The sequence below is a fragment of the Lonchura striata genome, chromosome 7 (genome assembly GCF_046129695.1).
Source record: "Lonchura striata isolate bLonStr1 chromosome 7, bLonStr1.mat, whole genome shotgun sequence".
Lineage (NCBI taxonomy): Eukaryota > Metazoa > Chordata > Aves > Passeriformes > Estrildidae > Lonchura > Lonchura striata.
This window is the reverse complement of record NC_134609.1, coordinates 14,627,281-14,649,275: the sequence shown is the minus strand read 5'-3', so window position 1 is coordinate 14,649,275 and position 21,995 is coordinate 14,627,281. Positions and strand designations below refer to the sequence as shown.

Here is a 21,995-nt window from a genome sequence, read left to right as displayed (position 1 = left end):
GGTATATGCTCTTCATAAATAATAGTAAAAGGCAGGATCATTGATGTGCTAACTGTGGTTAAAATCAGTTTTGTATTTAAGCTACCCACTTTCAGGATAAGGCAGGACTAGTTTGCAACAGGAAATGCACTACCTTTTGGAAACAATTAACTGCTAGAAAGATCTTCCTTGATGATTGAAGTTCATTACTGTTTCATAAGAGGCCTGAAAAGTAGTAAGGAGCTGAACTTCATCTATTGGTGCACTTTGGATGATGCACTACACTTTAATGAGATTAAAGGTTTAATGCAGATAAAAGATCTGTCCAGTGCACCTGGATTCAACACAGGGATTTCAGTGCGATTCAGAGTCATTGGAGAGCTATGTTCATCTTGATCGATAAGAGCTTCTGACTTCTTTTCTATTCCATACAAAGACAAAATGATCAGGACACAAATTTTGCTTTTTTCAGCACTGATCATGTGCAGCATACCTGCTGAGGAAATCTTTCAGCCAACTCTAGTGCTGGACATGGCTAAAGTCCTTCTGGATAATTACTGCTATCCTGAAAACCTAGTAGGAATGCAAGAAGCCATTGAACAAGCAATCAAGAGTGGAGAGATCCTGGACATCTCAGATCCAAAAATGCTGGCCAGTGTCTTGACAGCTGGAGTGCAGGGTGCTCTGAATGACCCAAGACTGGTGATTTCCTATGAGCCATTACCACATTCAGGTCCCAGACAAGAAGCTGAAGGTTCCCCTACTCGTGAGCAACTCCTGAGTCTTATTGAGCATGTGATCATGTATGACAACCTGGAGGGCAATGTTGGCTACCTGAGAATTGATTATATCATAGGAGAGGAAGTTGTGCAGAAAGTTGGAGCTTTTCTGGTGGACAAGGTCTGGAAGACACTAATAGAGACATCTGCCCTGGTAATAGATCTTCGTCATAGCACTGGGGGACAGATTTCTGGCCTCCCCTTCATCATCTCATATTTGCATGAACAAGACAAGATACTGCATGTTGAGACTGTATACAATCGTCCCTCCAACACCACCACAGAGATATGGACACTGCCAAAGGTGTTGGGAGAGAGGTACAGCAAAGACAAGGATGTCATTGTTCTGATCAGCCATCACACCACAGGAGTGGCTGAAGATGTGGCTTACATCCTCAAGCACATGAACAGAGCTATCACAGTTGGAGAGAAGACAGCCGGGGGCTCACTGGACATCCAGAAGATGCGTATTGGTCCTTCCAATTTCTATATGATGGTTCCTGTGTCACGATCTGTGAGCCCCTTGAGTGGAGGTGGACAGAGCTGGGAAGTGAGTGGGGTGATGCCATGTGTGGCTACTGAGGCAGAGCAAGCCTTGCAGAAATCCTTGGATATCCTGGCAGTGCGCAGAGCAGTGCCTGGCACCATTAGCCACCTCAAAAACATATTAAAGGACTATTACAGCTTAGTGGAGAGAGTGCCAGCGCTACTGCGGCGCCTTGCCACCTCTGACTTCTCTTCTGTGCAGTCATCTGAGGACTTGGCCACCAAACTCAACACTGAGTTGCAGGCCTTATCTGATGACCCCCGCCTGATGGTCCGAGTCATGATGCCAGGTGAAGCTGCTGATTCCCCAGCTGAGAAGCCAGTTGGGATGGCAGCTGACTTACCTGACAATGAGCAGCTGCTGCACGCCTTGGTTGATACCGTCTTCAAGGTGTCAGTGTTGCCAGGCAATGTTGGCTACATGCGCTTTGATGAATTTGCAGATGCCTCTGTGCTTGTAAAGCTGGGGCCTTACATCGTACACAAAGTGTGGGAACCCCTTCAAAATACAGAGAACTTGATCATGGACCTACGCTACAACCTTGGAGGCCCTTCCTCCTCTGCTGTGCCTGTGCTACTCTCCTATTTTCAAGACCCCGCTGCTGGTCCTGTCCATCTCTTCACAACTTACAACAGACGCACCAATCATACACAGGAGCACAAGAGCCAGGCAGAATTGCTGGGCCAGTCCTATGGGGCTAAGCGTGGCATCTACCTGCTCACCAGCCACCACACTGCTACAGCTGCTGAGGAGTTTGCTTACCTCATGCAGTCCCTGGGCCGTGCCACGCTGATCGGTGAGATCACGGCAGGAAGCCTCTCACACACCCGTACCTTCCCTCTGCTGCAGCCTGGGCCAGGAATAACCCGTGGCCTGACTATCACAGTTCCTGTTATCACCTTCATTGACAACCATGGGGAAACCTGGATGGGTGGAGGAGTTGTTCCTGATGCCATAGTGTTGGCTGAGGATGCACTGGAGAAGGCTGAAGAAGTGCTAGCGTTCCACAAGAATATGGGAGTACTTCTGGAGGGTACCGGGCAGCTGCTAGAGGACCACTATGCCATCCCAGAAGTGGCTGCTAAGGCCAGTGCTATGCTCAGCACCAAACGGGCCCAAGGCGGTTATCGATCAGCTATAGACTCTGAGACTTTGGCTTCCCAGCTCACCAGTGACTTGCAGGAGACCTCTGGAGACCATCGGCTTCACGTCTTCCACAGCCATGTGGAACCAACACCAGAAGAGCAGCTTCCCAATGTGATTCCCAGCCCTGAAGAGCTAAGCTACATCATTGAGGCACTCTTCAAAATTGAGGTATTGCCAGGCAACCTGGGTTACCTTCGCTTCGATATGATGGCGGAGGCAGAAACGGTGAAGGCCATTGGGCCACAGCTGTTGCAGATGGTATGGAACAAGCTGGTGGACACGGATGCTATGATTATTGACATGAGGTACAACACAGGTGGCTATTCCACTGCCATCCCAATACTTTGTTCCTACTTCTTTGACCCTGAGCCTCGGAAACATCTCTACACTGTCTTCGACCGTAGTACCTCCCGCAGCACAGAGGTGTGGACTCTCTCCCAGCTCGCTGGCAAGAGATATGGCTCCCTCAAGGACATCTACATCCTAACAAGCCATATGAGTGGCTCAGCAGCTGAAGCTTTTACTCGCTCTATGAAGGATCTACACCGGGCTACAGTTATTGGTGAGCCCACAGTCGGTGGATCCCTTTCAGTGGGTATTTATCGTGTTGGTAACAGTTCCCTATATGCCTCCATCCCCAGCCAAGTGGTGCTCAGCCCAGTCACTGGAAAAGTGTGGAGTGTGTCTGGGGTGGAGCCACACATCACCATCCAGGCCAGTGAAGCCATGGCTGTAGCTCAGCACATTGCCAACCTGCGTGCCCAGGTGCCACAGATACTGCAAACTGTTGGCAAGTTTGTGGCAGATAATTATGCCTTTGTGAACACTGGGACTGCTATAGCATCCAACCTCACAAAGAACATCAACAAAGACAATTATAAAAGGATCAATACAGAGGAAGAACTTGCTGGGAAGGTGACTGCCATCTTACAAGCTCTTTCTGATGATAAGCACCTGAAATTACTCTACATCCCTGAACATGCCAAGGACAGCATCCCAGGGATCATGCCGAAACAGGTATGTTCTCTCATACTCAGCTATAGAGACAGCAGCTGGAATGGGAGCATTAAGTCAGATACCTTACCTTTTTTCTAGCCCATACCATAGATAGACCCAGCCAGATTTATCCTATAGATGTACACAGAGGAGAAGCCAAGGCCTGAGTAGGTTTTGTGGGCTGAGCTGTCTCTGACAAGACAGTAGCTTGTGGAATTAGATGGTAGCTCTGGATGCATAGATTTTGGAAACAACCTTCAGGCTATGAATCTCAGTTGTCATATGCCACAAGCAGAAATGCAGAGCTTCAGAGTTAGAGGGAAGAGATCTCATTGTTTCTGTAGTCCCTCCTCTTTCAATGATGCAGCTTTTCCAGCTGTAATTAATTCAGAAACCCTCTGGTTTTAAAACCAGGTTGTAATTTGAGGGAAGTATAGTTGGACTAGAGTAAATGCATACAACTCACTAAACATGCAGCCATGTGCTCTTTGATGGACATTTCTATATAAAATTGCAGCAGCTGACATCTATACACCAGAATAGTAAGCAACTCTTTTGGTAGTAGCAGTGGAAAGTTGTTCTAATTGTATCTCATTCTCAGCATCAGACAGTTTTCTCAGTGACCTAGAAATACTTTGGAAGAAATATCAGGGTGGAAGTTAGGTGACCCCAGGGAGAAATTGATTTTTAATAATCTACTTTTGCCCTTTCTGTGTGGTTTGCATAACAGTCTGTGCTTTGTTCTGAGCCTGAGTGTTTATACACTGGTCTGCCTTGGCAATCTTTCTTGTTCATTGTTGTGCTGGAGGGAGCTCCCAGGAGCACTTGTTAAAATTCCATCTTCAAATTAAATAGAGGTTTAGGATAACCTGATCCCTTTCTTGGATGGAGTTAGCTGCTTTCTGGCTACTGCACTAGCATGGCTATCAGAGATGTATTTTCTCCAGGGACTCATAAAATTACTTTTGAAGAGAATGCATTTGCCTTTGCAATGAAGCAGAGTAGACCAAGTGTCAGGTAACTATTAAATGTTTCCTGGGGGAGGAAATCGGTGGACTTGCACACTCTGAAATTTTTGGCATGTATGATTTAAAGTGGCCATGACCTTTGTAGTATTATCACAAATACTGAGGTAAAGGATAAAGTCTAAGCATTGTCAGGGGTGGATATTTTTCAAGTTTGTTAACCAAGAGATGCTGGCCCCATTCTTGCCTCTAAGATTAAATAGAAATAATTAATTAAAGAAGTTTTCTATTCCAGCACTCTTCCTCCTAATTTGGTTGAGTGAAGAAAACTTCACTCTAAACATATTTCAATGCTTTTAACTAGAGTCAAAGCAGAGTTACATGCTCAATTATTATCAACATACCAGAAGCGACACATCATAATTTCTTTCCATTCTAGAGAATTAATAAATCTTGAAAATTAGCCACTGTGTTCACTGAAGGTTGTTAATGAATATTGTTGGTGGTTTTTACTTGTTCAGATCTTACTTTATTTAGACCTTAAATGTCAAGAACATAATACAGAGGACAAGTATTTTACTTGCAACATGACATAAAAGTTTGATCCTGATAGAGCTAGTGAAGAAATGCCATTGTATTATTCAATGGCTCTGCTCTACCATAGTTCTTTGTCAATCAAAATGATTGGAAGAGGTCAGGGATACAGCCATAAGAAGAAAATCACATCAGTGTCGATGAAAATTAGGACAAACATAAGATTTCTCCAAGGTGAAATAATGTTTTAAGAGAACATTAAGAGAAATAATGTTTTAAGAGCAGAGAATCACGTCTCTTATGAGACTAAAATGGTTTCCAGAGGCAGAACCATTCCCTCATATTGCTGGAGGAAATCGGGAGTCAGACAAGGGCATTAAGATGTTAATGAAGACACTGAAGTCATTAAAGGATTTTCCTTGAGATGGAGGTAAAAGAAAATTCACCCATTCCACAGATCCCTGGGCAGCAAGAGTACTTTCATCTCCTGTTTTGTTTTTGCAGCCATAAGAGGGATGCTTTCTGTGAAAAATTTGAGTATACCCCAGAGAGCCAATACCTTTAGAGTACAGTGAAGCATGTATGATGGCTCTAGCTGCGTTTGTAAATTAAAAAAAAAAAAATTAAATTCAGCAGCCCAATATATGGGCATAGTGGCTCTCTTGATCTATATCACATTTATTCCTTAGCAGCCTAAGAGCTAGTTTTTCTCTTGTGCTACCACCTTCCAAGCCACCCACTCCCTTGACAGTAGAATTTTACTGTTAATGACCTTGATGGAGAAGCAGATCCAACACAATTAACTGAGAGCGATGATGAATAACTACAAGAAGAATGGGATGGGACATAGGAGACAGACAAGTGAAATGTGTGCAGACCTTTGCATCTGCTGCACTAGAATAGCTGCTGAAGCATAGTACAGAGGAGTGAATATGTCTCCTCTAAGCAGCAGCAAGGTCATTGCTAGTCAGAGTAGTGAGCTGCATAAATGCCACTTTGCAAAGTCAGACTTCCTTGAGGCAAATTTTATCTATATTTTCTGTGATCCAGAAAACAACATTTTACTTATAAGGCAGAGCTCTGTAAACTTGCTGACCTGCAGTTTAATAATCCCTGCTTCTTATTATTCTGTCTCTCTCTCCCTCTATAATCAAACCTTCCTCTATAAACTGAAACAGTTTGTAACTGTCTACATATGGAAGAACTCCTGCCTGATTTTGGCATAAGTGATATGTCCATTTTAAGTGATGAGGAGTATCCCTGAGTGATTATTTTGGCCCCTTCTTAATGACCAAATACTCTTAGTGTAGTCTTTACACCTAAGAGAATTTTTGTAATGACAGTTCAGATAAGCAGCTGAAAATGATGATCAGAATAAAAGGCAAAAATGAATCCTTTGTAAAGAGAGATTTTTCTTGCATTTCAAGTCCTTCTTTTTCCAGATGAATAATATGTATATATATGAGAGCACTGTACTTGCTGAAGGAGGAAATAATTAGAGATGTTTCCCCAGAAAGAAGTACAGTTTGTTTGTATCCCTTCATTAATGAGTGAAATCGAAATGGTCAGCCTCCAAGTGTCAAGATAAGAAATCAAATTCCTACACCTATTTCTTACAGGTGGAAAACCAATTTTTGTACACCCATATGATGATGATTTATATCAACATAACTACAGTAAAGTCAGTGGTACTGTGCAAGTTTATGCAAGAGAAAAATGTCTCATGTTTAACTCTCATTGGCTCTTCACCTTTTGCAATTTTGCTTGCTTGTTTTTAGGGTGATAGTAGTTCACTGCACAATTCTGGAAGGAAAGTATCTTGTTTAGGGGGAGTCCTGTAAAAATGTAAATGGGTTTTTCAGTGTCCATAACTTGAGCACAAGTCAATAGGGCCAAACTGTTGCAGTAAATACTCATCATCATCAAAGTGGAATGGATAAGGAAGAATATAATCAGGAAGACATGAAATCTCCTGCTACATTTAGCTGTGAAGAAAATTCATCTAGAGTACAATATGCATAGTTTTGGGCAATAGTTTTCTCGAAAGTTGTGAGTCAAGTACGGAGACAGCAGAAAAGCAGGACAGGAGTAAAGAGAACATTGAATAAAAGTAGCCTTCAAAAAGTTTAAAATATTTGAGATGTTTATTCCAGAGGGAAGAAAACTGAGAGGAGACATGAAAACAGTCTTCAGATACATAGGAGACTGTTTCAAATATGAAAAGGATAATCTCTTCCCTTGTCCATAGTAAATAGGCCAAGAAGTAATGCATTTAAACAGTACAAAGTAGTGAACTCCGGCTGTTTACACGACATCTTAAAAACATCTTTCTAATAGTAAGGCTGCTGACGTACTAGGGTGGATTGCCTGGAAATCACCCAGTAAAATGTGTGTTGTTAGGAGCAAGTGAGAATGAGCTGTCAGGGCTGTAGCTGATCCTGCTCAGTCCGTGAGCTGGGGGCCTGATGAACCATTCCATTCCAGCCTGTGAGGAACCCAAATGTTCTAAAAGTGCAAACCTGCCACTCAGCCCTCAAGATCTCATGGGTTTTAAACTAATCTCAGGGTTTGCAATGGTATTGCAAGGGTATTAGTTGACAATATTTTAACAGCTGTCTGTTGACAGCGCTAGCACCCTTTATAGAAAATCAGAGTTATCTTACAATGGTCAGCACAAAAATAGCATGAAGAAACAGGTTTTATCTAAATAGACAAAACAAGGGAGAGATGAAAAGAGAGAATAGAGGAAAAAGAGGCACATTTAGAAAAGTGGTTTGCCCATGGCTGGAGTTTGTGTCAGAATCAGGGATCAAACTCCACGCACAGGTCCTAGGGCAGCATTCTAAGGTTCTGCATTGTGTGACATCATGTGTTTTACTTACACCACTCACCTGTGAAAGAAGTCTGCAGAATAGCACTGCAGACCTTTATATAGTTAATGAAAAAACAGGTTTCCTTGGCTTAAAGTGGAGTTAGCTTGGAGTTTTTTTAGTGTAGCCACATTGCTTATAGTCTGCACCTGAGGGTTTATATTTACCAACAAGTCATTTGTATGTAAACACTGTCTGACTGAGCAGCAGATCTTACTTTCAGCTGCATCCTGTCCCAGCTTGTCCTTGGCCAGCAAACAGAGCCCTGTTGCTTCCTGAAGCTTTACTTACCTCTTCAGGTGCCCACAGCATGTGGCCCATGTGCCAGTGTCATGAACCTGCAGTTTTGCAGGGCAGTAACTCTAATGTCAGTCACTGGCTCCTCACCTCTCTTGCTGAAAGGTTCAGACACTCTTCCTGGTGCCCCAAAATTACATTCTGAGTGCTGATTTCCAGTCTTGGAACTTTTAGAATAGATACATTTTCATACATTTTCTTGCAGCCATGAAGAGCTTTCATTTAGATCCTTGTACATTCATTTCACCCCATAAGACCTTTGGCTTTAAGAGCAACCTTCCTACCTTGAAAGTTATAATGAATCTTCAAGAGTTATAAAAACTAAGTCCTCATGGAACAAAAATGTGATTCATCACAGTAAAAGAACAAGTTGAGAAAAAATTTATCAGACAGTTATTACTCTTAACATGTTTATGAGTATGCATTTAGCAGTTATCACTGGAGACAGAGATAAAACATTTGTGTGTTCAGGTAAAATATCATTAGAAAGTGGCTGAGATTAACAGATCAGTTTTATTTGTAGTTGTTACTAATGAGTGATGTTTTTATTTTTCTCCTTGGGGGGACCAGTATCTCTGAACTAGACATAAGTTCTGTCAGAATAATCAATGCATGATGCATACATTTTTCAAAACTGTGATTAGTTAATCAAAGTACAGCGGGCAGAACAAGTCCCATTGCTGTCACTGGGAAGTGGACTGGAAATTACAAACTCAGCAGTGCTGGACTGATGTGCTTATAGTCCAGATACAATGGTTATTTTCACAAGATATAGTGATAAAGAAGAATATAGAAAAGAGTTTGCTCTTATCATCAGGTCAACAACTACTGCCCAACAAGGCCTTTAAATTAATGATAGAAATTTTGATAATTTTGGCATACATCAGGGACTGAATGATGAATTATCATATGGTGGGTAATTTTCCTCTAGGTAACCTCAAGTTGTGTCAAACACAGCTGCATTCACACACCTTGGAAAAAACTCTGCTGTGGCAGACCTGCTTTTGGCAGGAGCACAGCTCCAGACCAGAGCACTGTACAGAGGTCAGGAGATTAATTGACTTCTCTGTAGTTGCAGAAAGCCCAAGTGCCTGCCCAATTCTGTGGCATATTGTAGAGTGGGAGAGCACCTCTAGTACATGGCTCATGGCTGACTCCTTGTTCTTTTGAGTGTAAAAGCATGGATTGTCTGGGGATGAGCAATGGAAGAGAGCAGCTGATTATAAAGAAGGTATAACACCATTTTCATAGCAACCCTGAGGACAAAAGACCAAATGGCTGAAGGTCATATAATTCATATGTATTCTAAATTCTTATCTGAAGCTGAAGGAGACTATTCCATTTTCAGATACTGCATACTAAATAGAAGTTTAGATATAGAAGATATAGAAGATATAGAAGCTGGCTATGTCTCTGCATACAGGGGTTACTATGAGAACTTTATTATTTGCCTACCCGTTGCTACTAAAAAGTGTCTGCTGTTTAATAACATAAGCTAAGCAAAACTAAATAAATCACAACCTAACACATGAGGCTCCAGGCACATGGCCACCATATAAGAGATTTAGCATATCTACATCATGAGCATCCTAGCACACGCCCAACACATCAGGTTCCTCACTCTCACAGCGACTGGGTCACCAAGAGGGGCTGGGGCCACTCACACCTGCAGCCAACAGCTGCTTGTCTGATGAGGCCAATCAAAAAATTATGAAAGTCTAGGTGCTGTGTTTAGAAACAACTGGTAAAGACAACATGTGGGCTTGGGTGGCAGGCCTGGGATCTATGTTTCAGGCTGGGATTGTTCTTGTAGCCTCTTTGCTTCAAGGAAATTCTTGTATTTTCGAAAAATAAACTGAGCTCTGGGAAATAGGTGCCTGAGCCGGATTCTGGGCATTATTGATGTACCTTATATTGAACAAAAATTCATCAGGCAATGCTAATCTATGTTTAGTGTGCAAAAATATTGTAAAATTTATTATGTTTTTCAAACTTGGTCACATTTCTCACACATATCCCACCTGGATTAAACACGACTCATGTAATTTTGTGTCAATCTAGTGCCAGAAAATGATTTGTTTTGTTTTTCCGTACTCTTTCAGATCCCTCCGCCAGAAGTATTTGAAGATTTGATTAAATTTTCATTCCACACAAATGTATTTGAAAATAACATCGGCTATCTGAGATTTGATATGTTTGGAGACAGTGAACTTCTAACCCAGGTGTCCGACCTAATGATAGAGCATGTTTGGAAGAAAATTGTTCACACAGATGCATTAATCATAGACCTGAGGTAAACCTTTGAATGGCAAATAACCAAAGCTCTTTCAAAGCTGCATTTTATTTGTAATAGTGAATTAGCTTTACATGGCTTGCTGTACTGTTTACAGGCTAACATTGCTAGGATTAAATGAGAAAACAGCCAAGGAAAATAATAACAGTCTGGAAGTATATCTCAAGATAAATTGTATTCACTTGAGATGTTTAGAACTAAATAGGCAAATTTAAGGAATAGTTTGCAGAATGCAATTCTGGACGTTACATGTGTTTTATTTCTCTAATTTCCTTTTAATCTAACTCTCCATGTGCAACATATATATATGTATATAAATAAATCTTTTACTTCATGTAGTGGCCAAGTGATTCAACAGTCAAAAAGACAGACCACATTTAAGGCTGTGTTACAACATTTAATTTGCCATATGTGCACTGCTAAATAATTCTGGGCACTCAGGTCTGTCCAGAATGGGCCTTGTGCACAGAGTCACTTAGAGGCACTGTAGCACTCCTGGGCCCTGCTGCACCAAGCTGCAGCATCGTACCCCTGCTCTCTGCTTAGAATTCTGTTGGACACTCCAGTGTGTCAACAGTGCTCCAAATCCTATGAGCCATAAGATCTCATCCATTTGTGACCAGCTATCAAAGCAGATTAATATAAAAATATACATTTCCTACACAATATTTAGGGAAGTAATTCCCTTTTTGTGGTCCAGAGCTAATGTGTGTGAGCCCAGGACATTACAAATATAAACCAAAGAAGGACTTTGTAAGAACTTGGTTTTAATGTTAGAATCGCTTGCATCTATTGTTATCACAGCGCTCTTAATATTTGGTAATCTTCTTAATATTCTTGTGGGATTTTCAGCATAGGGTGGAAAAGTTTGAGCACAGTGATGAGAGCAGAGATAGAGATCTCACTGTGTGAGCACAGAAGAGGCAAGGCAATGACCAACATAACACACCCATGACTGAATTTGAATTCAGCATAAGCATCACCGTCTTCCACTAGACTTGAGATAGCATTGGAACTTTCTTCTTTCTCACCCCAGTTTTCTCCCAAACTAAAAATTTCAGGGCTGGGGGCACTGAAACAGCAAAGATAAAATCACATCTCAGGTACTAAATGGTATCATTATGGCTCTTCTCATGTGTCGTTTGGTATTGGTTTGCTTTTTTATATTTAATGTATTTTCAGTCCTTTGAGGGCACATAAAATACCCAGTCTCTGAAGGTATACAAAAGAGGACCCCAAACAAATTCTGAAATTCTCTGTTAGCCAATCTTATAATTTTAAGACTGATGATTTAAATTTTGCATGGGATTAACTATAATGAATAATGTTTCTCATTTTACAAGTTTTCCTCCCTAAAACATCTGGGTGACTCATGAACTTCATATTTGGATAATTTCAATTTTGTATGGGATTAACCATAATGCATAATGTCTCTCGCCTTAATACTTCCCCTTCATAGAACAGCTGTGCCATTCATGAACTTCATATTTTTAACTCTCACAGCATTGATAGGAGACACTGATAAACTGAAAGGCCTCCCTGAGTTCACATAAGACACCTGTAAGAAGGAGCTAAAGCTCTTCCAACTGCTCAGTTGTTATTACTGACTAAAGTTACTGCAGTTTCGCTGTCTGCAAGAGAGTCCCAGGAAGAGCACTGCCCTGCCTGCCACCACTTTCAGCCCTGATGGCACCTGTGGGACCGGGGCTCTGCGGGGCTGGGCTGGGCTGGGCTGGGCTGTGCAGCACCCATGGCAGCACCACCCCATCAGGAACACACTGGGGATGGTTATTTCACTTCTAGCCAGTCACACTGTCAGTCACACAGCTCCCTAATGCTGAAGAATAATAATCTATCTTCCACTCTTCAGAACAGAGCCCTCCTGGAATGTCAGACCCTTTTCTGGAGGTGAAAAATCTTAGCCATTGATTGAACTGAATAAACTCATTTTCCAGCAGGTTTTTGCTGGAATGCCTGTGCTAAGTACTTCTAAAATCACCTACAGGAAAGTACTGAATCCACACTATCAGTAAGTAAAGTACAAACATTTCTAGAGCTGTATGTGCTCTAGTATTAATGAAAAGTGACAGGCAAAAATATTTGGTAGTTAAATGTGTGTATTCATAGCAGGAATTCTCCAATGACAGGCTCTTCAGTAAAATTATTCTTCAGAGACTGCAACCAAAGTTTTCAATTATGACTTTGCTAAATGAAGCAACTAACACAGTCTTTAGACACACAAAAAAATTACCTCATTAAAACCACTAAGTTTTCTCATTTTGTGTAGCAAAAAATAAGAACACAACAGTTCTACAAACATATGTTGCTTTAACTGGAATCTACATTTATGTATTAGGATTTAGGTATTCACTCCTTGCTGCCTATGTCAGGAACAGAATGAGTTACTTAGAGCAGAATAACAAGAATCTGATGTTTCTTTGCAGATCCAGAGTCTGCTTACTTTCTGATTTTTTTTCTAGGCAACATCAAGAAAAAAATAGATTTTAAGTTTTGTGCTTGCTTTGGAAGTTATTTTTGGGCAATAACAGTCCAACACTCTTAGACAGGACTTTGCTTACCTGATAGATGTGAAAATGCTGAGAGGGGAGAGTGAATATAAATATATCAAAATATTGCCATAAGCCTTTTTTGGGACTGATATTAAGGAACAATATTTGGAAGGGAGATTTACTGCCTGACACAAATTTTCAATTATTATCTTAATATTTTTAATTTTTTAAAAAGGTACAATATTGGAGGCTCCACTACACCCATAGCAATCCTATGCTCATATTTCTTTGATGAAGGACACCCAATTCTCTTGGACAGAGTTTATGACAGACCCAGTGACTCAGTAAAGGAGATATGGACCCAGCCACAGCTCAAAGGTAAATGACAATTTATTTTCAGAGTAGCTTTTCATTTCAGATGTCACCCCTTGTCATTTTAAAGTGAGTCATTAAATCCTGTAGCTCAGGTGAAAGCACCTGCCATGATCAGTTCAGGCTGTGTACAGAATGTAGAAACAAAAAATGTGCATTTCAGCCATGTCATTCAATGCCATCTGCAAATAACAGTTTATTACTCCTAGAAATGGGGTATGTTAGGAACAAAGGTCTGTAAATTGGTCCCCAGAAATTTAGCCAAATACTGTGTAAAGCAGCTGTAACTTGTTGTTTTTAAAAGTTGCCAAAATTAAAAATTAATCCAGTGTTGCCTGGGCCTCCAGTAAGGTCTCTTCATCACTCCCATACAGTTTTATATATTGTTCCCTAAGACCTGCCTGTGTAATCCTCTACATCATCAGGAGATGAAAATAATAATACCCCAGTTTGTCCAGACAAGAGAAAGAAGAACACTAAAGTTTGTACATCTGGATATGTCACACACACCCCACACATACCCTGCCCCTTGTGGAAGCTGAAAGGATGCTGCAACATGCAGAAACAGAGCTCTTCAGTGTTCATAGACTGCAGTTAGAGTGCTAAGAAACCTTAAACATAGGATTTAATTATTTTCCCCTCTTAAGCTAAGACAATAGCAAAAAAGTTAATGGTGTCTGCAGTTGCTGGACTGGATCATGCTGAAATGGTTAAATTTTGTCCCAGTCTGCAGGATCCATCTATTTTCCCAGGCAGTCAGAGGAGGGTTGTGCTTAGGGATATGATTTCTATGGACACACTCCAGTTCCCATCAAAGAGAACAGGCAGACTCATATTAACTTCAAAGGACCTGGATCTGTATTATATATATTTACTGTGAAGAGTACTTTAATGGTTATTATGTTTATAGTGAAATAAGAAGACCAAAGATGGTGTGAAAAATAATTACCATGCTATTGGGCCCCTCTCTTAGAATTTAGCATGATAATTATATGTCATACTATTACTTACTTGTAAATGAACATTTTTAGAGCAGTTTAGTTTTCAAGCTATCAAGTCCTAGTTATTATCCACTGGTCACTTTTTCAAAGAAACTAAACAATCAAAAAGTATCTAGCATGTTCAGATATATTGAAAATAAGGTTCAAAGCCCCTCCTATTCCTGCCAGCTGTTTTATGTAAGAAAAGGAGATACTTGGCTCAGCTCCTAATAATAAAGGGGTAGTTATTGGAGGCTTTGGGACAAAGGCCATGTATTGAATCCATTCACAAACTATAAAAAAGCTGTGGGAAACCACTATAATTGCAATTTCATAAAATAATGCCTACAGAGTTGCAGGCCAAGCTCTACGACAGCCATGTTCCTAGAGCAGGGATGAGGGTGAAACTGAAGATGTTTCTGGATGAGTTTTGACTACTTTTGCTGCAATGGTGAAAAATATAATCTTTCTCACCTGTCTATTCTGCTACTCTGATGAGATCTGGAGCTCCTGCAAAAGTCAAAGCCACAGAAGAGCTAACAGTAGTAATCATGAGCTGGCTTCTCTCCTTATGGAGCTACTTAGGGAGCTCATAACCAAAAACTGAGAGAGCACAAGAGCATCACAGGGAGACAGCCTTTTCTTACAGTATATAGTCTGGGTTAGTGTTGAAAGTACTTTAATATTATCATAGGCACAAAGTAAATTTCCAAACCTCTTGGGTTGTTAATAGCAGGTATGGAGCAAAGCCTCTGTCTTGGCTTCTCTTTGCTCTATTATATAAATAAATCTCTGAAAAATATTCATTTCTGATGGGTTTTTTTCCTACCTTACAGGGGAGAGGTATGGCTCTCAGAAGGGGCTGGTAATCCTTACCAGTGCTGTGACAGCTGGGGCTGCTGAAGAGTTTGTATACATAATGAAGAGACTGAGCAGAGCTCTCATCATTGGGGAGCAGACCAGTGGTGGCTGCCATTCCCCACAGACATACCAGGTAGATGAAACCAACTTCTACGTTGTCATCCCCACCTCCAGATCAGTCATCTCTGCAGACAGCACCTCTTGGGAAGGGAAAGGAGTCTCTCCTCACATAGGGACACCAGCTGAAACAGCACTCATCAAAGCAAAGGAGATGCTCAGTGCTCACCTACACAGCTCAAGATAGCCCACTAGAGGAACACATCCCTAGTTCTTATTAAAAGAAAGCTAGCTACCCAAATGTAACTCTAGAAAGAAGTGGGAGCTTCATTTCAATCTCTATGGTCAGTGATTGGGTCCCTGTACACAGCTCAAAGTGACTCCTTTCCAACATGCTGGGATTTTTCCCCATTCCGTGGAACCCAGCTCTTTCTGTGCATGGTTGAAATGCTTCAATAAGTCACTGGGGTTTCTGGATTGCTCTCCTGTAATCAAACATAAATGTACAATGTGTAAGTTTTTTGAAGTGTAGCTACCAATCACAGATCTCCTTTCATCCCATAGAAAATCCCAGTTGTCAGTATTGAAAGCATGTGAAAAACTTTAAAGACAAGAAAAGGCTCTTCTTTGGAAATGGTGTACGTTCCTATTTATATGTCTTTAAAATGAGTAGTAGTTGGAAGAATCTGTTTTCCAAACTGCAAGAGCCAAATTAAATCTTTTCTCCATTTCATTATTTAGATGTACCAAAAATAACCATTCCCAGTCTGTCAGGGTGTCTGAGACTCCTGGTATTTGAAAGGAACATGCCTGCTTCTCTGTGTCAGAGGGGAGCATGAGCAGGACAAAGGCAGTACATTGACTCTTCTACCCAGTGCCCAGATCAACTGACTCAAGGAAAAGAATCATACATTTTTTTAACTTAAGGCTAAAATTACTCTGTCCTGCTCCGAAGACAGGAAAAAAAATAAAAGCTGAAAAATATCCTTTGCACCCTGCTATCAAGCTACATATGAAGTGATAATGTATTCCAGGATAACTCACAGAGATATTGACATGAGCTTAATGCACAACATTCCTTGTCTTTCTTACTATTCTTAGTTAAACATGTATCTTTGTAATTATTTAGAAATATGTGTAACTTTAATCTAGATCTCAGATTTTCTCACCTCTACAAAATGCCAGCTGTAAGATAATTAAATTAGGGAAACGGTCTCCCAAAATTCAGTTAGAGTCTACAGCAGTAACACACTGGTGTTCATTCACTCATTTGTAAGTTCCTGCCATTTTTTTTTATAAATTGTGCTAAACACTTGACTTCCAGTTTTTACAGGAAGAAAATTTTAAGAAATAAATAGATTTTCCATCCTTTTTATTATTTGCATTATCACACATTCAGTGTGATTGCTAACCTGAACTATTTTGAGACATTTTCATGTTCTGATTTTTATGAACTAGCTTTTTGTTAAACTTCTCAGTGTTGTGGAAAATACTTTAATTAATTAAATCCCATACAGAATTTCATGTAAAGTGATATATGTATGAAGAATATTAAATACTCTTAATGTGTAAAAAAATGGAGTAGTCAATGAATGAATAAACAACACTAATGTATTTCTTCTAATGTCTTTTAAGCCTCTTTAGTACCTCAATGATCCAGATAAATTGCTTTGTTTCCCTAAAAAACAATCAGCTGTGCTGTCATGTACAAACAATGTTAATTGTTAAGCCAAATGCTTAGAAACTTTAGCCATCCATTCAAGGACAAAAAGCTACATCATATGGGCACAAATAGCAAACAAATTCTTCCCAGAGTAATATGGGAAATACATATGCATAATAAATATGTCTAGAATTGAAATCCACTTGGAAAAACAAACAATGAAGATGCAATTGCTGGTGAGTCCATTTTAAATCAATAATGCTGTTAGTTCACTAACGTGATCGATTTCAGTGAAAAACTATTGTGCAACCTTGAGAAATTTTATTACTTGACAAAATATTATTTGCTATTTCATAGTACTGGCTAATTAATATTAAAAGTGCCAGGCTTAACAAAGGCCAGTGTGTTAAAAGCAATTTTTCCTGTCTTCACAAACTGCTATGTCATAGTTATGTTCAGCTCAATGAGTTTAGACCTCACAGAACTACAGTCAGTAATTGTGTAGAAAATTGCACTGCATTGAAAGGTCTGAAAATCACAAAAGCACAAATGCAAATTAGTTATGGAAAGTCCATGGTTTGTGGTTTAAATGAGAACTTTAGAAGATTTTTAGGGAGGGACAAGCAATTTGAGAAGTGCCCTTTCAGAACACAACAGGAAACATGGTAAAACTGCCACCCTTCTCTCATCTGGTTCCAGAGCTGACATGGACATTCTACAATTTACAGCACCATTTTCTTATCATCCCACCTAGAATAACTTCCTGAATTTTAATCCTAATTTTAAAAGCGGGAAGAAAGGAGTTCCTGTATTAGACTACCTAGCAGTATCATCTCTCTCCGTCCAGCATTCATAGAACTCTAAGCAAAAAATGACAGCCAGCTTTTATTTCTTTTGTGCTGCCTTAGTCCAGTGATTTCCACACTGCCCTGTGGGATCTGATTCAGCTGAGATTTTCACCTCAGATGCATCCACAGAAGGCTTTGAGGGGCACAGTGGGAACTGTGGGTTCTTAGGAGCTGGTATGCTGAAAGAACTACCCTGTATTTGGTCAAGCTTCTGGCTCTTGTTCCCAGTTGGTTCAGGACTTTTTTCAACTTGTTCCGATTTCACGTTCATTACTGGACCTTTGCCCCTACACCTGGCTGCGTCTGCCCTGCCCACAGGTCTTTGGTCCTCGTCTCTGTAACCTGCAGTCTCCACGTTTGTTATTTTCATTATTAAAGTTCTTCTTTTCCAGCCTAGACCATTGTTCCCGTTCCTTATTTTGCCGCTCCCTCCAGCCAAGCCGAGCAAGGGGATCAAAGTGAACTCTAAGCTGCAATAGTGCCCTGTAGATCCAAGGAAGTGAACAGACTGCCTTGATTAGTGAAAAATTACCTCATTAAAAAACAAGCAACTATATATTCTCAAAAGCACATCTGAATGTCCCTTCAATGGCAAAACACATCTTCATCAGGAAAAAAATCAGGGATCAATGATCAGTGAGTGAACAAATATTGTAATCTGACATTTCCTATCGGTAAACTCATTATCCATTGCAGAAACACAGCCTGCACAGCTTGACAGCACTGTGTGTGTCCTTCTTCACTGATCCAGAAACACATGTCATGAGAAACAGTTGTTTGATCAAAATTAACAGTTAGTTGCTAGCAAAGACAGGAACAGAACCAGTCATCCCACTGCAAATTGTCTCCTCTTGTTTTAACAATAAAATAATTTTTCCCTCTTCCCTACAATTTCTACTTGAAGAAAAGACAGAGATCCCTGCTGTAAAATCACAGTATTTCACAAGGACAGAATGCAGTCCTTCATTTCTTCACAAACCTCCAGTTCTAGTGGAGTGCTTTCCTTCCAGCAGGATTTCATCTGCACCAATTTAATTTTTCAGACTTCTAGACATAAGGGGAAATAAGCTTCCAGCATGACTCAATTACAGGAAGTTTGTTTTTCTTTGTCTCGTTAGGTTTCCTTCTGCCTTTTCAATACTTGGTTCACTCAGCTTTAATATAAGTATTTTCATTTAAAGAAATAAAATCTCCAAAAATTTTGGATAAGGCCCTTGGTTTATGTAACCCAGTTTAGATGAGACACTCAGTTAAATCTGAGGCACATAAAAGACTTTCACTGTGCCTGCACAAGAAGCCTTACACAACAGCTGGTTTTATACATAGGGAATACAGTTCTGGTTCTGTTGGCATCTGTGTGGTTTTGCACTGATAACTGATACCAGCACAGATGCAGCAGGCAACAAGATCTCATATTGTTTGGCTGTATGGCTTGCTTAACAAGTCTTAGTTCACAAACCCCTTTACCTCTGAATAAGAAGCAATTTGTTAATGCAATCTTTATGCTGATGGCCACCTACAAAAAAAGAAAAAAAAAAGAAAACAAGGACAGCAATTGCACACACGGCCTGCAGTGTGATTTCGATGTTGCAAGAAAGAAATCCTCAGTCTTTACAGACCAGGACCACAGTGCACTGTTCCTGAGCCGGAGGACATGAGGAAAGTATGAGAAATCAAGCTTATTAAAAACCTCTCCTCATTTTTGCTTTTTGAACCAGCTCTGCCACTTTTCATAACTGCTTCTCCTGATAACCCACTCACCCTCTGTGCACAGGAGGCATTCCTTCATTGCTTGGCATCAGAGTATATAAACTGCTGTGGCTGAGATATGCCCACAGGAAACTGTGTAAGGGTTCTTACCTTTTCTTTTTTCCCATGATGTAAAGAGAAGCTATTTCTCCCTGTAACCTGGCTGCCTGCTTAAGCCTCATAGCATAAGCAAAGTGAAGAAGTTTGATTACTGGTGACAACTCTCAGGCTGTAGGTCTAACACACTACTTGAAGAGTTTTGAGATTCAGCATCTGTTTTTCAGTGGTTCATTTTCTACACTTTGTCCAGCAAAAAATCAGTGAAACCATGTAACCAGTAAGATTTGGTACTGTTTCATTCTGATCTAAATTATACACCAGGTGTAGTGCACTGGAAAAACAGGCATTTGGAGCAGGGTAATATTGAAGTGATGTGCCAAAATAATACTGGGGAGCATTATACAGCTAGTCCTGTCTTTTTCCAGAAGAAATCTGAAGCTAGGTTTCTAATCATAAAACTGCTAAGAAAACATGGCATCTTTCAGTAAGTACAGAAAAGAACATTTTGCAGTAATGGTACCAAAAAATCTCTAGTCTTATTTATACTGGGCCAGGCTGATCTTAAAGTAATTAATATAAATCAGGAGTAGCAACATGGAATTATTCTGGATTTTCACTGGAATAAATGAGATCACAATCTGGCCTAAACTACTAATGGGAAATATAACCCTGACCACATATGAATACAGTTACACCACAGAGTTCTTCATTACACTTTATGGACACTGACTTCACAGTAAACTGGCTGGCACCCAGGTGGAGTGAAATTTGGCCCATTAAACTTTGCCATAAATATATTCCTTACACAGCAAATGTTATTGGACACAAAATAGAGATGGAAAGATTACAAGAAAACTACACCATCCCCTACTCAATGCAAGTTTGTTCCCTGTGCTCCATGTTTCAATGTCTTTGTTAATTTTGTGTTTTAATGATTCAAGTGAAAGAGCTTCTACCACTGACCTTGAAAAGATGTGTTACAATCCAACTAGAACTGTCTCCTGAACTCAAAGGCATAATGCAATAGTTCTATCACTTCATGTTTCAAAAATAAAGCCTGCAATAATAAAAATGTTTCTATTAATAGGAAACACCCATGTATTAATGTTCAACAGAAATATATTGGGAAGAATGCAATCTCCTGACTTACAGAAATCTCTCAAAAGGTGACAGTGAGTGTTTCATGTTGGTTCCAGCTGACAGCCTAAGACTTTCAGTCTCTCTTTTTCATTCAGATGTATTTACTTACTTGCTTATACTTGCATTATCAGGCTAGGCATTGTCATGGTAACTCAAAATTCTGTCCAGTATTCAAAAACCACTGGAGTATATCATCAGTATGGATGAACATATAGAGCATATTGAAATGTCCTTTACCCTCAGCTGGGAAATGAGTGGTTTCTGATCATTCTCTGACTGAATGGGAATAGCAGCCCTTGATGAGGCTGGTAAGGTTCAGAGGCAGGCCACAAAAACATCAGACAACCTGAAAAAATACTATACAAGAGGAGGAGAAATGATTGCTTAAAGAACAAAGTGTCATAAACTATCAAAATCAAGCCCCTAAGTGGATTTAAAAAGTAATGAAATGCTAATTAGATGGGCTGAAGTAACAATAGACAGTGTTTCCTCCCACTCTGAACAGTATAAATTTATCAGCTGCTGAGACTCCGTAAAGCTCAAAAAAAAGTAGAAAAAAGAAAAATTTCTCATGGACAGGCAAGAGAAAGTATATGCCACTTTCTTTTTTAAAAAGGTGGAATTGGACCATGTAGAAACCAGAGGACAGACAAGGTGGTACAAATGCAGTGCAATTCATGTACACCTGTGTCATTTTGTATTTCTCTTCTAGCAGTTACCAGAACAGAGCCTATCATCCACAATTAAAGTGTCCAGATTTTATTATCAGTAGTTAATAGTAACTCAGATACCCTAACTGCTTCTTTTGGTATATCCAGAACCTGAAAACCACAGGCTAAACTCTACTCCCATCAGATCTGTATGCCTACTAAAGTCACACAAGTCTTTTTGACAAGAATATTTTACAACAGCTCACATTTTGATACAGACCCATGTTGATTTCATCGTGTAAAAGACATTTCAAAAGCTGAAGAGCCTAGAACAGAATTTGGATATTCTGCTTTACAAGTTCCATCCTCTTTGCCAGTCTTCCGGTCAGTTGTTGACAATCATAGATTTATTTATCTCAATTTTAGATTTATTCTTAAAATCAGGTGCCTTTCAAAGCCAAGGAGATGGTAAGATGTCAGTTTTTAACTCAAAAATTTGGTAAGAGAGCTGATTCAGCTAACATAAAGGAATGAGTCCACCAATGCTGCTAGAAATAGTAACTTATCTTCTTTTAACATATAAGCTCTGATTTTTCTAATGCTAAAGGCTCCTCAATTCAATGGGGCAGTTGTTAAATTGTACTGCACAGATACCAGCAAATCAAATATAAGCAAAGACAAATTCGTTTGCAAAATCTA

The 21,995-nt window shown here is 40.0% G+C and overlaps 1 protein-coding gene across 1 annotated transcript; it reads left to right on the top strand.

Moving 5' to 3' along the window:
* Positions 1-420: 420 nt before the first annotated feature.
* RBP3 (retinol binding protein 3) lies at positions 421-15,433 on the top strand. Its single transcript, XM_021540047.3, has 4 exons — positions 421-3,468; positions 10,216-10,406; positions 13,152-13,294; positions 15,105-15,433. The coding sequence occupies exons 1-4, from the start codon at positions 421-423 to the stop codon at positions 15,431-15,433; spliced, it is 3,711 nt and encodes a 1,236-aa protein (XP_021395722.3).
* Positions 15,434-21,995: the final 6,562 nt, after the last annotated feature.

What these genes read in the sequence shown, in the direction of transcription:
- RBP3 (XM_021540047.3), top strand. Translation starts at nt 421, where the DNA reads ATGATCAGGACACAAATTTTGCTTTTTTCAGCACTGATCATGTGCAGC. An exon ending in CAGGGATCATGCCGAAACAG is followed by an intron (nt 3,469 to 10,215) that starts GTATGTTCTCTC and finishes GTACTCTTTCAG; the next exon opens with ATCCCTCCGCCAGAAGTATT. An exon ending in GACCCAGCCACAGCTCAAAG is followed by an intron (nt 13,295 to 15,104) that starts GTAAATGACAAT and finishes CCTACCTTACAG; the next exon opens with GGGAGAGGTATGGCTCTCAG.